This window comes from Stigmatopora argus, chromosome 4, assembly GCF_051989625.1.
Source record: "Stigmatopora argus isolate UIUO_Sarg chromosome 4, RoL_Sarg_1.0, whole genome shotgun sequence".
Taxonomy (NCBI): domain Eukaryota; kingdom Metazoa; phylum Chordata; class Actinopteri; order Syngnathiformes; family Syngnathidae; genus Stigmatopora; species Stigmatopora argus.
Genome location: NC_135390.1, coordinates 6951078 through 6965861, shown reverse-complemented (window position 1 = coordinate 6965861; position 14784 = coordinate 6951078). Strand labels below are relative to the sequence as shown.

The following is a 14784-nucleotide window of genomic DNA, read 5'->3' as shown; positions in this document are numbered from 1 at the left end:
CAAATACATAAGTGTGAATTATTAAACCTTCTCAATACCATTACAGTGTTCGGAACATATTGTCCAAATCAAATTCTCTGGCTTTGATGCACTTGTGTTTTGTGGTGTGGCATGTTGGATTCCACAAATATTTATCAAGTCCCACAATTGTGAGAGAGAAGAGTAAAAGCATTTCAGAGGGTAGCCGGAAAGAGGTATGAGCAATAACAAATTGTCAAATGTTGTAGTCACGAGAAATGTTGTTTAATAAAACACAATGTACACATATGCAGTCCTATGACCATACATTTGCTGGCATCTAATTCTTAAACTCAGAATATATCAAAGCAGAGTTGTATACTGTACGCCATTTTTGCTTCTTTGACACAGTGAAATCAGTAGATGGATGGAATACGACACAAAGCATGACAATAGAAATCGAATTCTTGCAGATATGCACATTATTATGCCAATCTCAAAGAATATTAAAACATACAAGAGTAACAGTATGAGGCAAAATAGTCATTGACCTAAAAGGCGTATGGAATACAATTAATAAATAAATCAAATATATAGCACATAAATGAAATAGCTATGCAATGGCTATGTGACTGTTTGCAATTATTTTGCAGCCTGGCCTTGTTGCCTTTTATCTCGGCAACATCGAGAATGGTGAACATGTCAATACTGAAAATACAGCAACTAGCTTCCATAATTAGACAAAGAATAGTTAGATTTAATCTATGTACATGTGTATCTCTTGTCATGCTTGTCAAGCAACTAAAGTTCTTAATTTTTCTTTCTTATGCACACTATACAGTTAGAGCATACAGCGAACTGAAGGTAAACAGTTTGTGCTGAGAATAAAATACTTGGTAATTTATTTAATATTACTCTCATAAAATGTACAGAACATAAAGGCCACACAGAAACAGTCCATATCAATTCAGACAGAAAAGTGAGGGTAGCTTTGACATAAATATAAACACAAAATAAAAATTAAAAAAACAGTCTCTCATAGCTCAAGGTGCCATCTTTTAGCCGTCAGCCTCACCTTCCTCAGCGCGAACTGATACGTCTGTATCCTCCTTCATTGTTTCTTTACTCTCTCATTTCCTCTCTTATTTGGGGGCAGTTGACTCAACTCCCTCACATAACACCCTTTGAATAGTTGCCATGTCTCATACTACCTTTCTCTTCTCAACTTCCCCTCTTTTGTTTGCCAGTCTGTGTTTGCCCCTCCATCTTCCATCCTCACGACAATGTTATTGATGGGAACGCAACTCAATAATGTCAGCTGTAGCAGTCCACAAGGCAAGGCATGGGTTGGGGCTGTGGGAATAAAGTCACCTAGCTGAACAGTGCAGATCAAGGTGAAGCAGCAAGAGGCCGGTGTGGGAAATATGATTTGACTAATACTGTATAGTAGGCACACATTTGCAGTGATATTTTCAAATCATGGTGACGTTCTGGTAGGTGAGGGTGTAGGTGTGATGTTGTTACAGGTCTGAGAGGCAGTAGAGGTTGACGGTGTTTGGTGATATTTGTCTATCAGAGCATGGTTGCAGATAGCAGCTTTGCGTAAGTTCTTTGTTCAACGGTGAGTCCATCTTCTTAGTCCTCACTGGCTGAAGCGTGCAGAGGCCAAGTGGTCACGGTGCTGATTTTGGGCCCAAAAGCGTAGTCTCTGCTTGTTCTTCTTCTTTGCTTCTTTGGTTCGATGCTTCCCTGAACCTCCTGAGCAAAATACAAATAGGAAACATTAGCTTTCACCTGATTACAAATAATAATAATAATAAAAAATCAACAACCATGAAACTTGTGGGGCTTCAGTGTTGAAGAGTTATATCCTAAAACATATTAGTCAAACTCAGCCATGCGACCAATTCAGTCCCGCAGCATAATTATATTTGGCCCACAAGATCAAAATCTGGCTTGCCAGTTGGCCAACTAGTGCATTAACATATTATACTGCAAGTTCCAGGAGGCTTTGCTCTAAAGTTGGTGCCTCAAAATAGACTGAAAAGTGCAAAGCCAATGTGATTATTACATGAGAAATGATCTGATGTGAACAAATGTGCATCTGACCACAAATTGTGCTTCAGTAGACACCAAGTGGACAAATCATGCCTAAAAAAGGAGTGTTTGAAATTTGGCAGTGAGTAAATTTGCCATTCACTAAAATGGAAAATTATTATCATTAGATACTTTTTTGCAGACAAACCTTTGCTCCAAACTTAAGTCCAGTAGTTGGTCATAATGCATTAATTATCTCTTCAAAAATTTTGGAATAATAAGTGAAAACAAAATATACACCCTGCAAATGTTTCTTCCACCCATAGATTTTGAATAAATCAGCTTACACTTGTTTAGTCTACCTTCTCATACCTTCTCAAAGTGATATGACACTTTTTGCCCATTCACCTACTGATAAATGCAGCATTAGGAGCAAAGTGGGGTTAAATATCCTGCTGAATGAGACTTCGACAAGGGCACCAGGGTGAGGGAATTGAACCCGCAATCTCCGGGTTAGGGAACAACTACTCCACCACTGATCCATGTCACCACAATTTTCTAATTGGCCTCTAAAAATTTAGGTTATGACTGCCTTGCTGCCAGGAAAAAAAAGTTAGCCTGGAGTCCTGAATTGAATGCATGTTTCTTCTACACACATTATTTTCCTACTCCATGGCAGGGACTGTTTAGTAAAAGGTGGTTTTCAGCAAAGGATATTATCTGTTTGGGGCCGTTGTTTATTTTGTTGGCCTGTAAAAAAATGATTTGTTACTCAAAGGGCCAGTATTTTTTCTTTTAGTACTTTCTAATGTACAGATCGAACCAGATTTATCATTAAAATGTAGTCAATCATTGAATTAAACCAATTAACTGTAAGGGCTTATTAACTTCATTGTCTTTGTAGTTTAGTTTATCATTCTAAAACACGTAGTATCATTTTATATTTTCCCCTCACTGACATTTGTGTCACTTGTTCTTATCAAGTGAACAGTCATCCAAGATGATTTTAAGCCTTTTCAAAGCGTTTCCATTGACTCTTTAGTCACGTTTTTCATGATACCAAACACGCATGGAGTGTTGAACTTGTCAGTCGTACGTATTGCAAGCTCCAATATTCGGGTTTGAACTATCCGCTCACCCCAAAACTTTCCAATGCCAATGGAACAGAGACGGGAGAAAAGTACAGAAACTTGTGAAACTCAACCCTTTGCATCTTCGTCCCTCAGCCTGAGGTTAATCCATCCCAGGTTTCCCCACTGAGACGAGACATTCTGGAAACTGACATCCCGCTCTTGTGGAAGCATGTGTGGTGTAGGTTTTGCACCCTCAACTCTGTGACAGGGGAAACACTGGCTACTGAACCACAATGCAACAATCTGACTGCCAAGGCCACAAATAGGATAACGACGTGTGTGTGTGTGTGTGTGTGTGTGTGTGTGTGTGTGTGTGTGTGTGTGTGTGTGCATTTGTATGCGTGGCGTGCAAGTGGGATTTATGTAAAACAGAGTGAGTGTGAGGTAATTTAAGGTAAAGAAAATTGAACCCAGGGAGGAAAAAAACTGTGAGACTTGGATGATAAGGCCAAATCTCGGTCCTTCTGTAGAAAACAGTCAATTCCATGGCTGTGGTTCATGTAGAAGGCGGGTGGGGTGGGTGTTGGGAAAGATGGTTGAGAAAAATAAATATGTTTTGGGAACACTTTCAATAGCTTCTGGCTTTCATTATTGCACTTGTCCAAGCTCGTTCTCACGGAAAAATAGGTAACTGTGTGTGAAATGACATTATCTCTAATTGCCGTCTCATTTGTGCTTACACTTGGCCTTTAAAGTACCACGGGAACACACCCTGTGCCCATTCCTCGGGTGAAATTTGCACTTGTTTCAGCTGACATGCATGGGAAGGCAAGATATTGCACTGCTAATAAGCTCTCTCAATGAATAATACAGATGCATGCAAACATCAAACCATCTCAGAGCTATTTCCTGCAATTAATCTCAATTGGTTATTTGGAGACACATTGCCAATTTAGGCCATGGCCATAAAGCTTCTCACACAGCTTAGCCTGTGAGAACAACTTTCACATCACTTCCATCGAAATTGTATGCCCTGACATGGAAGAATGCAAGCGGAAAACTTTGTACACTTGCTTAACTGATGCCACTTTAGATTTTTAGCATGGCTTAGAGCGCAAGAATATTTGTTAAAGCAAACCTGGCCTGAAAGATATTTGGCTTGTGGCAGAGTTTTCCTAGTCATTTAAAGGGGCAATTTTCATTCCAAATAGTGTTGCTAGGTGCCTGATAAACAACACTTTCAGTGAATCAACGCAACATAAATTATATTTGACAGCTAAAGAGAAATTGGTACACTATAAACTCCTGTAACACAAAAAGCTGGATTCATCATATACAAGGTTACCCTTAAGCGTTAACAGTAACTATTTGAAATGTATGTAGTATATAAAGCTCAAAGTTTAAAAGTATTGCTTTGCATGTTTACAAGACCACTTGTATTTAATATGCACATCAAGTTTGTGCCTGACAGGGGAATTATGTGAAGCTCATTTTAGAAAAACATTTAGCAATTACACTGTTTGCAAAATAAAAAAATAAAAAAAGGTTTTCCATACATTGCACTACCAGTTTGTTATCCTTTTGTTTTTATTTCTCACCTATGCTTCCAATCAATTACATATTTATGTTTAAATTTAACTTTGCTGCCATTTGTTCTTGATTTACACTGTATATCTAGTTTTATTACTTGTGTTTGTACTATTTTACAGAATCAAACGCTACACTGTCTGACATGCTATGTCAACAGTGCCATTTTAGGTCTCAAGGTAAACACAAACTTCTCATTGTTGACAGCTAGAGGGCAACCAATTACCATGTAAAACTCTTCCTGCAGCTTCTGATACAACGAGGGTATCTCCCCTAATGGATATCATCCAAGAACACCGTTTATATCAAGGCACCTAGCATCCTGTACATTTTCATCATCTTATATCTAAGTAATTACTTTTTAACTGATTACGCAGCTTCACAAAGGAGGCTCATTTATTTACCTGGAAGCAAAATATAAAGTTGAGATCATCTTTCCTTTTAAAACAAGGAACACATGAATAGATTTTATGGAATGTAAAGATGATTTTATCTTTGGAAAGACAGAGTTTAAACCTATTTATTGTCTGCATTTTTACTTTGTAAGTGGAACATAAAGAAATGAATTCAAAGAGAATGGCTTTTTTTCCCAGTAAATGATGATCCCTCACAGGCTATTTATTTCCATTCTGGCCTGTATTTATACTCCCAAGCAGAAGTATAACTCAACAGTGTTTAGTTTTCCTTTACAGATACAATCTTTTTCTGCCAGCTTGACATTTATATCTGAGCTGGAAATGAATGTAAATCACACAAATAAACAAAAAAGATCTCATGTTTAAATAAAAATGTTTTTTTTTTAATTCAAAATCAGAAGCAGAGCTTGCAGTGAGACAATTGTTAACTGTTGTCAGAAAAGGCCTTTTGTGGAATCCTTTAATTTTCATGTGCCTGTGTCTGTACAAAACAAACACTTGCAATTGTATTGTACAGTGGTACCTCGTGGTACGACATGCTCGTGGTACGACGAAAATTTCGATCGAATAATTCGCTCGCGATACGATCAAAATTTCGAGATGCGACCAAGTCAGGTGGCCATGACATGAGAGGCTGTTTATCATTGTGGCGCACTGTCTTTTTTGCCGCATCTCTTTCGTGTATAACTACTATATCTACGAGGACTGAACGATTTATTCAGATGAGTTTCGACCAGGAAACGCACAACGCGCATGCGTGGGCAAAAAGAGGGCTTTCTGAGTAATGAAGTATACTCGTGCACACAACACCCATAGGCAATGGCACCCTTTCTCAGAATAAAACTTCATTACCCACAATCAATATGTGGGGAGGCTATTGCATTTCCTGTTTTCACCCTAGCCTGTTAGCTCCCGTTGGCGGAGCGATTGCTAATTCAAGACTAATACTTCTCGTTGGCAAGTGGTCGTGTGTTATCCTATTGTGACGACATCTGTGTGCATCATTTTCGGAATATTTTGAAGGGAATACAACAGCAAACAGCCGAATGTGAGGGTGGAGGCGTAGCAAACAACTAACCCGGCCAGAATGAAGGTAAAAAAAGATTAAAACAAAATTACAATTCAGTTTTGTGTAAAGTTACATTAAACGTATGTTTGAGTGTGTCTGTATATATTCATCCAAGTTAATTTAAATTTGTTTGTTCGGTTAAGAGTGCGTTGTCGTGGAAAGTCCCCACTGAGTCTAAGGTGCTGTAACAGTTTCTCTCAAAATTTGGTACAGTCACAACAGCAGAACATTGCAAGAACTCAATAGCTTTCCGCACAGCACAATTGCAGCTTCCTCATTTAGCTACCAATTCAGCTTTGGCGCCAAATGACAGGCCCTGATCCCTCAAATAAATCATCTCCCGTTCAGCTATATTACTGCCAAGGGCCCACTAAATTTCAAGTGAATTGTACCACGCCATAAACATTTAGCGACTGCAACTTTTGTATGAGGTACCGTGCTCATCATTGCCACACACTTGCTTTCGTGTGTGGCAATGATGCTGGCTATCAGTTGGCTCTTTCAGTCGGCTTTATTTTTCAGCATTTTGAAGGCCTATTCATATATTTATTGTACTACATGGTAGAGAAATATAGTTTGCAATTTTTTTTATTAATTGAAATCTTAACAACACTCTTTTCTTTGACCCAATCAAATGGTACACCCCGAAGGTAAGTGATAATTACCATTTAAATCGTTGCTCAAATTCCCTAAATACAAACTGAATTACTATTTAGTCATACTTAATGCCCTATTAATTATTAGGCTAAAGAAAAGCTCCAAATTTCCCGGACTTTTATTGTTTTTTGTTGAAGAACTTGTTAAGACCCTGACTGATGTACCTTCCTAAGGGGACAACTCATGTACATACGAACTCTTATACACTCACACGTCGGCTCAGTGAAACTGCTCATGGCCATTGTTGGCTTTTATTGATGCGTAGACCGTGTTGCTTTACCTTGTTTTGTCGCCGGTCTTTTGGTCGTCGGTCTTTTGGTCGCCGGTCTTTTGGTCGCCCGTTGTCGCGGTCCGGGCGACCATAAGACCGCGACCAAAAGACCGGCCACCAAAAGACCGCGACCAAAAGACCGGCGACCAATCCACCGCACACGCAATCAAATAATTCTGCCAAAATATCCCTCTAATATACCACAGTGGTATGAATGGAAATTAAGATATTGCATTCCACATTGAATGAATAATATGGGATGTAATCTCCAAACCAGTGCCTATCATTGCCACTGCACTATCGAGTGATTTACAGAGTCATAACTAAGAATTTATTGGGAAAGTTACATTTTTAGTTTTTTAGTTAGCATATTTAGATTTTAGTCCATGGTTACGCTTGTCATATAGTTTACTTTGTTAACTATCAGATTTTATTTAACACTCAGAATAAATTGAAATCTATTGGTGGGCACTTTGGAAATTGGTATGATAAGCATATTTTGGAGTCATAGAGAGTTTTTGAATATTTTTTTTACATACATAAGTAATCCATTCTTATCAACACTTTTTAAAATATACATATAGGGAACCAAGCCATAAAAGTCTAGAAAATATTCCAATTTAGTAGAGTTAATTATAATTTCACACATTTCTTATTATTCAATCTGAGAAGATATTGCTGTTACTCTGTAATTTACACATGAACAAATAGCTATGCACTTCTTATAGGTGCTGGTCAAATGATCACAAACAACCAACAACAGTGCTGGAAACACTGCACAAATCGAATACTTAATCTTATCTCCATTGCTCGTGGTTTCAGAAAAATCAATGACTGACCTCAAGAAGGCATTAAGACATACGGTAAATGGTATCCTATTGTGCTGTACAATCCCCTCACCCTCTTCTGTTATCCTACCACTTGATTCAAAATGCCAAATAATATTGTATCTTACACAGAACAGAGGAAGGAGTCGACATGTTATATTCATTCATTCACTAATTTTCCAAACCCCTGATCCTCACAAGTGTCACAGTCGGTGCTTGAGCTTATCCCAGCTATCTATTGGCACCAAGTGGGGGACACCCTGAATTGGTCGCCAACCAATCGCAGGGCACAAGGAGATGGACAACCATTCACGCTGACACTCATATTTTGGGAAAATTTAGAGTGTTCAACCAGCTGACCCTGCATGTTTTTAAGATGTAGGAGGAAACCAGAGTACCTGGAGAAAACCTGCACAAGCCCGCAGAGAACATGCAAACTCCACACAGCGAGTACCGACCTGGCATCTAACCAACGACCCCAGGAATGTGAGGACGAAATGGTAGACTGACGGAAGGTAAATTCATATTCACTGGCTCATCTCTTGCTTATATAAGCAGGCAGTAGTGGAGGCCATCATTTGTGAGGGGGAAAAAACTACTGGCGCCAGTGAGATTTGATTTCAGTGGCAGGAATTGGATTATCAACCATTAAGAGCCTCCTCACACATATACATCTGTAACGCTGTGAAGGCAAATTGAGACATAGCTGAGGAGTGTTCTCTTGACCTACGCACTGACGATTGTCTGGGAACAGGTTACATATGCTGACACTTCTCCAAACTGCTACTAAGATTTCATCTGATTTATAGGTGGCACACAGCCGGATGACATCAGGTGAGCTAAAGTTCACTGAGATACAGTGTAAAGCCTGGCCAGAAGGCTCGGATAAAGTGAAGTTAGGAGATGATTTCCTGATAAAATCATGCCAAAAGGCTGAAAAGTCAATATTTTAGAAACACTGAACAAACACATGGTGGAGAAAAAAGAAATAAGCCCCATGACAGGGGAGAACAATCATTTACAAAACGCTCATCTTGCCAACCAACTGACAAGAGTCTCTCTGCACATTGTCACAAAGTACTAACAAGGTTCCCCTTGTGTCGCAATCTTTCATTCACTCTTACACTTCATCCACCACTTGCCTAGCCCCCTTCACCCCCCAGTCTCTGCTTCCTCTCACGGTGCTGTTGAGTTAAAAATGATTCAAAACATACACATTCCAATTCAAAAAGCTAATGTTAGGATTAGTTTGGTCATTATTTCCTTCTCTAAAATGTAGTACAGGATATGCCGAGGGATTAATGCATGTTAGCTCACCCCTCTGTTCTTTGATGCTCTCCTTTACTGACAATCAGTTCAAGTGAAAACCAACTTGGAGATTAACATTTTTAGGCAGAAAAGTCCCGTCGTCAATTAATGCATGAATGACAAGGTGATTAATGTGGCCAATAGTCAGTATGTTGTGCCAATGCTTGCCCACATCTGTTGTTGTTTTGTCAATCAGTCATCTTATTTCACTGTTGATGACATATCAGGCATGATTAATAAGCACTCATTGTGCAAAGACATAAGCTACATATTTTATATGACATATTTAAAAACATTAATGCTGCATGGAAATGTCAGATGCATGTTGCATATGGAGGAAAAAATTGAAATTGACTTGTGGTGTGACTGGTTGACTGCCCTGGGACACATTTTCAACATCATGCATTAAAAAGTATTTCTGTTTTTTGGACATCAAATAGTCTTTAACAACAAACAAATGACAGAGCGTGTTGATTAATATGATAGATGTGTATAAGTCTTTCATTGCATCAGTTGAAAGTCAAGTTGAAAAAGAAAAATATATTGACTTCAGCTGCACCATGTGCTGTCACCCATTGTAATTCTTACTGGGTTGGAGGAAGTTAACAAGGGCCCCACACAGGACCAGATGCAAGGTTTATTAGTGTAAAACTACTCTCGGCAAGATTTATTCTAAATGGAAAAATGCACTTGCCTATCCATATATATATATATATATATATATATATATATATATATATATATATATATATATATATATATATATATATATATATATATATATATATATATATGGATAGGCAAGTGCATTTTTCCATTTAGAATAAATCTAAATATATATATATATATATATATATATATATATATATATATATATATGGATAGGCAAGTGCATTTTTCCATTTAGAATAAATCTAAATATATATATATATATATATATATATATATATATATATATATATATATATATATATAACTGGTAAAATTACCACACAATATCCCACTCTACACAGTAGCCATTTTACTACAGGTAAAAAAAGGTTGGCCATCCTAGACTGCTCATCAGTCACGCAAAGCTAATTTATTATTCATTATTAGAAACACACATTGACAGTTCATAGGCTACACTTAATCTAGATGGAATTTGTGGAACAACATCATGCAAAAGGCTGTTGAAAATTCAAATGCTACACTGGGATCTCTAAACTAGGATTAGATCACAAAGTTGTTGACTCTGAAAATGACCTGCTTGTCACATGCACAAGTCTGTTTTTACAGTATCCTATTTGCCCAAATCTACAGGAATTATTGATTGAATGGAAAATGATTCAAATGTAAACCTTCTCATACAATCAGGATGTTAAGATATGATGAGTAAATTGTATGATGTCGTGCAATATTGATCACCAAAAAGATAATAATATGTTTTGTGTGTAGAGCACTTTTACAGATGCTTAAAGATGCTGTGCAGTTAAGATGTTTTCCATCTTGGTAATTCAAATGGACGGTAACTTCGATATTTGCTCCGTGTCTTTATTTGTAGTACACACTGGCTGCTGAATGCATAAAGCTCTGTTTTTTTTGTTTTCCACTTTGCGTTAATTTTCTTCCCCCGACTTCGGAATCGTGATTTCACATAGCCAATAGTGTCATGAGGGTAACTGGGCAGGCAGTGAGCAGCCATTAACGACAAGCACGCTCAGCCTGATGCGCCTGGAAACCACAGGACTCATGAGACGAGAGAAGCCCCCTCTGCGGTTTGCTATCTCCCGACTGACTCATCGACACATCTGGACCTAAGTACATGTGCCTCTCATGCTGCACTGGCACTGGGGTAAGTGAGGGATAATTAAGCGTAGTTGGCTTTAATGAATAGCTTAATGTTGTGTTTTATTTTGGATGTGAAAAAACATAAAGCTCAGCACTTATCAAAGGGAGGGCCGTAATGATGCTCCCAAAGGCGTGTTGATCTTAAGGACTTTTTGCATTTGTTGTCTAGATGAGGTCAAGGCAAAGTGATCTTAAGATAGAAGAAGCACACAAGGGAGTGGTTACAGTGTGACCGCAGATTGAAAGATTGGGAACATGCTGGTATACACAGTAGCAAATTGATCATGCTAACTTGGAAAGTTATGACAGATGTGAACTCAAGGACAATAAATTACAGCACACGAATTTGGATTTATTATTCAGATTAATATTGGGAAATCTTTGTGTTAGTGCTGATTGTATACTTTGTTGTAGTAGTATTAATTTACCTTTTCCAATTTGGTTATTAGCAATGATTCTGAAATAATGAAACCCAAACAGGCCCAGGGAGAACATGCAAACTCCACACAGGTGGACCAACAAGGATTTGAACCCACTGAAGTACTGAAGTACTCTTCCAGAACACACAACATTCTGAGGCAAAACAAATAAGTAAAAAGGATGTTCTACAAAACAACTTTGGAACAAGGAAATTACGTAAGACCATCTTTCAATTATGAAGGGCACGAGTTGAAATCTGAAATTTGTTTTCAGTATCTCATCTCATTTTCTGAATGCTTTATCCTCATTAGGGTTGCGGGGGGTGCTGGAGCCTATCCCAGCTGACTCCGGCCCAGAGGTGGGTGACACCCTGAATCGGTGGACAGCCGATTGCAGGGCACAAGGCAATGGACACCCATGCACTCTCACACCCATACCTAGGGGCAATTTAGTGTCCAATCAGCCTACCATGCATGTTTTTGGAATGTGGGAGGAAACCGGAGTACCCGGAGGAAACCCGCGCAGGCCCAGGGGGAACATGCAAACTCCACACAGATGGACATGACCTGGATTTGAACCCAGGACCCCAGAGCTGTGAGGCCGACGCGCTAACCACTCGCTCCACCAGGCTGCCCTGTTTTGAGTATTATATATTTTTTAATCCAACTCAAAAGTGGAGCTAAATGTGTCACTAGTCATGAACCACACCGTGAATCATTATATTTAATGAGATCCTCCCTAAGCCGAATGATGGTCCATTGCTTCACTTGTCTGACTTTAATGCAGGAAGGCGTGGGCTTGATTCCCGTTGGTGGCGGTATGATTGTGAGTACGAATGGTCACTTGTCTCTCTGTGACCCCTATGGCTGACTGGCGACCAGTCTAGGGTGTAGTCTGCCTTTTGCTGGGATTGGCTCTGGCAACCCCCACAACCCTTATGAATGAATGAGATCCCCCCCTTTTTATCAAAATAATGTGTGGTGGCTCCAAAATAAGTGATTTCAGAGACTAGTCCAGTTTGTGCCAAAATGTGTAAAGTGAAAACATTTTTAAGAACTGTAGTGAAAAGAGAGAGCACCGGTGAAGAATTAATCAAATGTGTCCTCAACTTGACAATTCTCCTCTCCCTACAAGTTGATTATATTGGTTGCAATTGTGTTTCTTAAAGGTAAGATCTAGTACATCTGAGAGTTTAATTCCCCAATCTTTGAGCTGGGCCAATTAAGGGTATTGTTTTATGTTGCATTAATGTAAGTTCACAAAATTTGTGCTGTTAATGTAGACAGCCCTTTTAAATATATTTACTTTAAGAAACAAAAACATAAACATAAAACAGCAAACCTAGATGTTCCATCCATACGCACTATATCATTTGTTTTCATGCCAGAGTTAATTCCCTAATTTCACCTGGATAACATCTCTCTGGCCTCCTTGGGTCTTTAACGAAATGGAGCAGAAGGAAATTTACAACATGATTCACTCTAATTTCTGGACAAGGCCTTTCATCCCTCCTTTTTTCTCTACTGGGAAATTTCATGAGGAAATCCCTCACATGTTTGGACATGGAGCGCAACTGTCCCAAAACAGGACCAGACTAACGAGGTGGGAGCCAAACTAAGTAAGGGAGGCTTAAGCATCAAAACAGAGAAAGAGGCCATCAGGATCACGAAGCAAAAAGAGGCAATACATTCAAGCTGGTGCTTTTTTTCTTCTCTCTGAGTGGTGCACTAACTCTGGAAGGCGCTGCTCAGTCTCCTTTGGTTATCCGACACATATTGTTTGATAAAAATAGCTCATTAGTTCACAGAGATGTGGAACAAGGGGGAGCACGTGTTTGATGTATTAGCAGAGCTTCTGCTGCACAGGGTAAAAGGAAAAGCCTATCCAGGAAGGATCTGATCCTCTTTAAGGCCTGTGCTGCATCAAACACTTGTCAAACACTAGGCAGATGGACAGCTGAGTGGCCACGACAGATCGGATCACAGAAACGGGCCAACAAGAATCACTGCTGTTCAGCTCATCTATCCAGACACGACTCTGAAAACTCTTGTCAATAATCCCCATCCATCTCACTCAAACACAAACAGAGAGCTTTAAGCCATATGGCATACATTTTCTTGTTGGTTTAGATGTGTATGATTACAGTGCAATTTCAACGGTCATTTCAGGGTCTCACCTCACTCAGGTTCGTGTGCCCCAAAAGGGAGCAGCATCTGTCAGAGATAGAGAACAGGATGGCAATAGAAATCAAATCAAAGAGAGACCTAAGCTCCCACTAATGCAAGAGAGATGTCCAAGGTCTATTGGGATCACGGACTTAAACCTTGCTAACCAGCAAAAATAATATTTATTTTTCTAAAGAGGTTTGTTTTTTTTACCTGGGTAGAGTTCAGCTTCTTGACACTAACCACGCAATTAAGGCTGGGATTTTACTAATCATTCAGTTATGCAGTGCAGCCATGGGCAATCTAGACATTTTATATATTTAACAAGCTAAAACCTATCCATCACCTGATGCAAAGCCTGAGATATTTTTATTGATATGCAGTGATTTAAAAAAGCATACACACGCCTGTCCAAATGGCATATATTTGACAAATAGTATATAGTATTAAAAAATATCCTCCTACAAACTTTATCCACCATGGATGTCACATCCTAAATCATGTTAAATGTGACTGGCACTGGCACAACCCTACACCGTATAAAGCTCCTTTGATTAATGCCAAATAAAGATTAGCAGTCTTAGTAGGCTTTTCCTGCCTTTTAAATTGTATATATATACATATATATGTATATATATACATATATATATATATATATATATATATATATACATATATATATCTATATATATATATATATATATATATATGGAGCGAGTGTTTAGCGTGTCGGCCTCACAGCTTTGGGGTCCTGGGTTAAATCGAGGTCATGTCCGTCTGTGGGAAGTTTGCATGTTCAGGCGTGGGTTTCCTCAAGGTACTCTGGTTTCCTCCCACATTCCAAAAAGATACGTGGTAGGCTGATTGGACACTCTAAATGGCCCCTAGGTCTGGGTGTGAGTGTGCGTGGTTGTCTCCTAGTGCCCTGCGATCAGCTGGCCACCGATTCAGGGTGTCCCCCGCCTTCTCTTTACCGTTATATAGTAGTTGAAACAGAGAGAGAGACACACACACACGCATACACAGCAAATCCCAAAGATGTGCACACAACCAAAGAGCACAGGTCTATAGTTGTCATTTTGTTGTGTCTCAGTTTCTCCACCCTGGCTTATTGCTCATGGACAAGTTTGGGTCATGAGCCAAAGTCTTGTTCTGAATCACTAGAA

The 14784-nt window shown here is 39.0% G+C and overlaps 1 protein-coding gene across 2 annotated transcripts in view; it reads right to left on the bottom strand.

Moving 5' to 3' along the window:
* Positions 1-251: 251 nt before the first annotated feature.
* The window catches only part of rspo2 (R-spondin 2), a 58227-nt gene continuing 43694 nt past the window's right edge, over positions 252-14784 (bottom strand). For both annotated transcript variants that reach the window (XM_077598801.1, XM_077598802.1), the window contains exon 6: positions 252-1716. In XM_077598801.1, coding sequence (XP_077454927.1) covers positions 1601-1716 — 116 coding nt within the window. In that variant the 3' untranslated portion in view covers positions 252-1600. The remainder of the gene's footprint in view (positions 1717-14784) is intronic.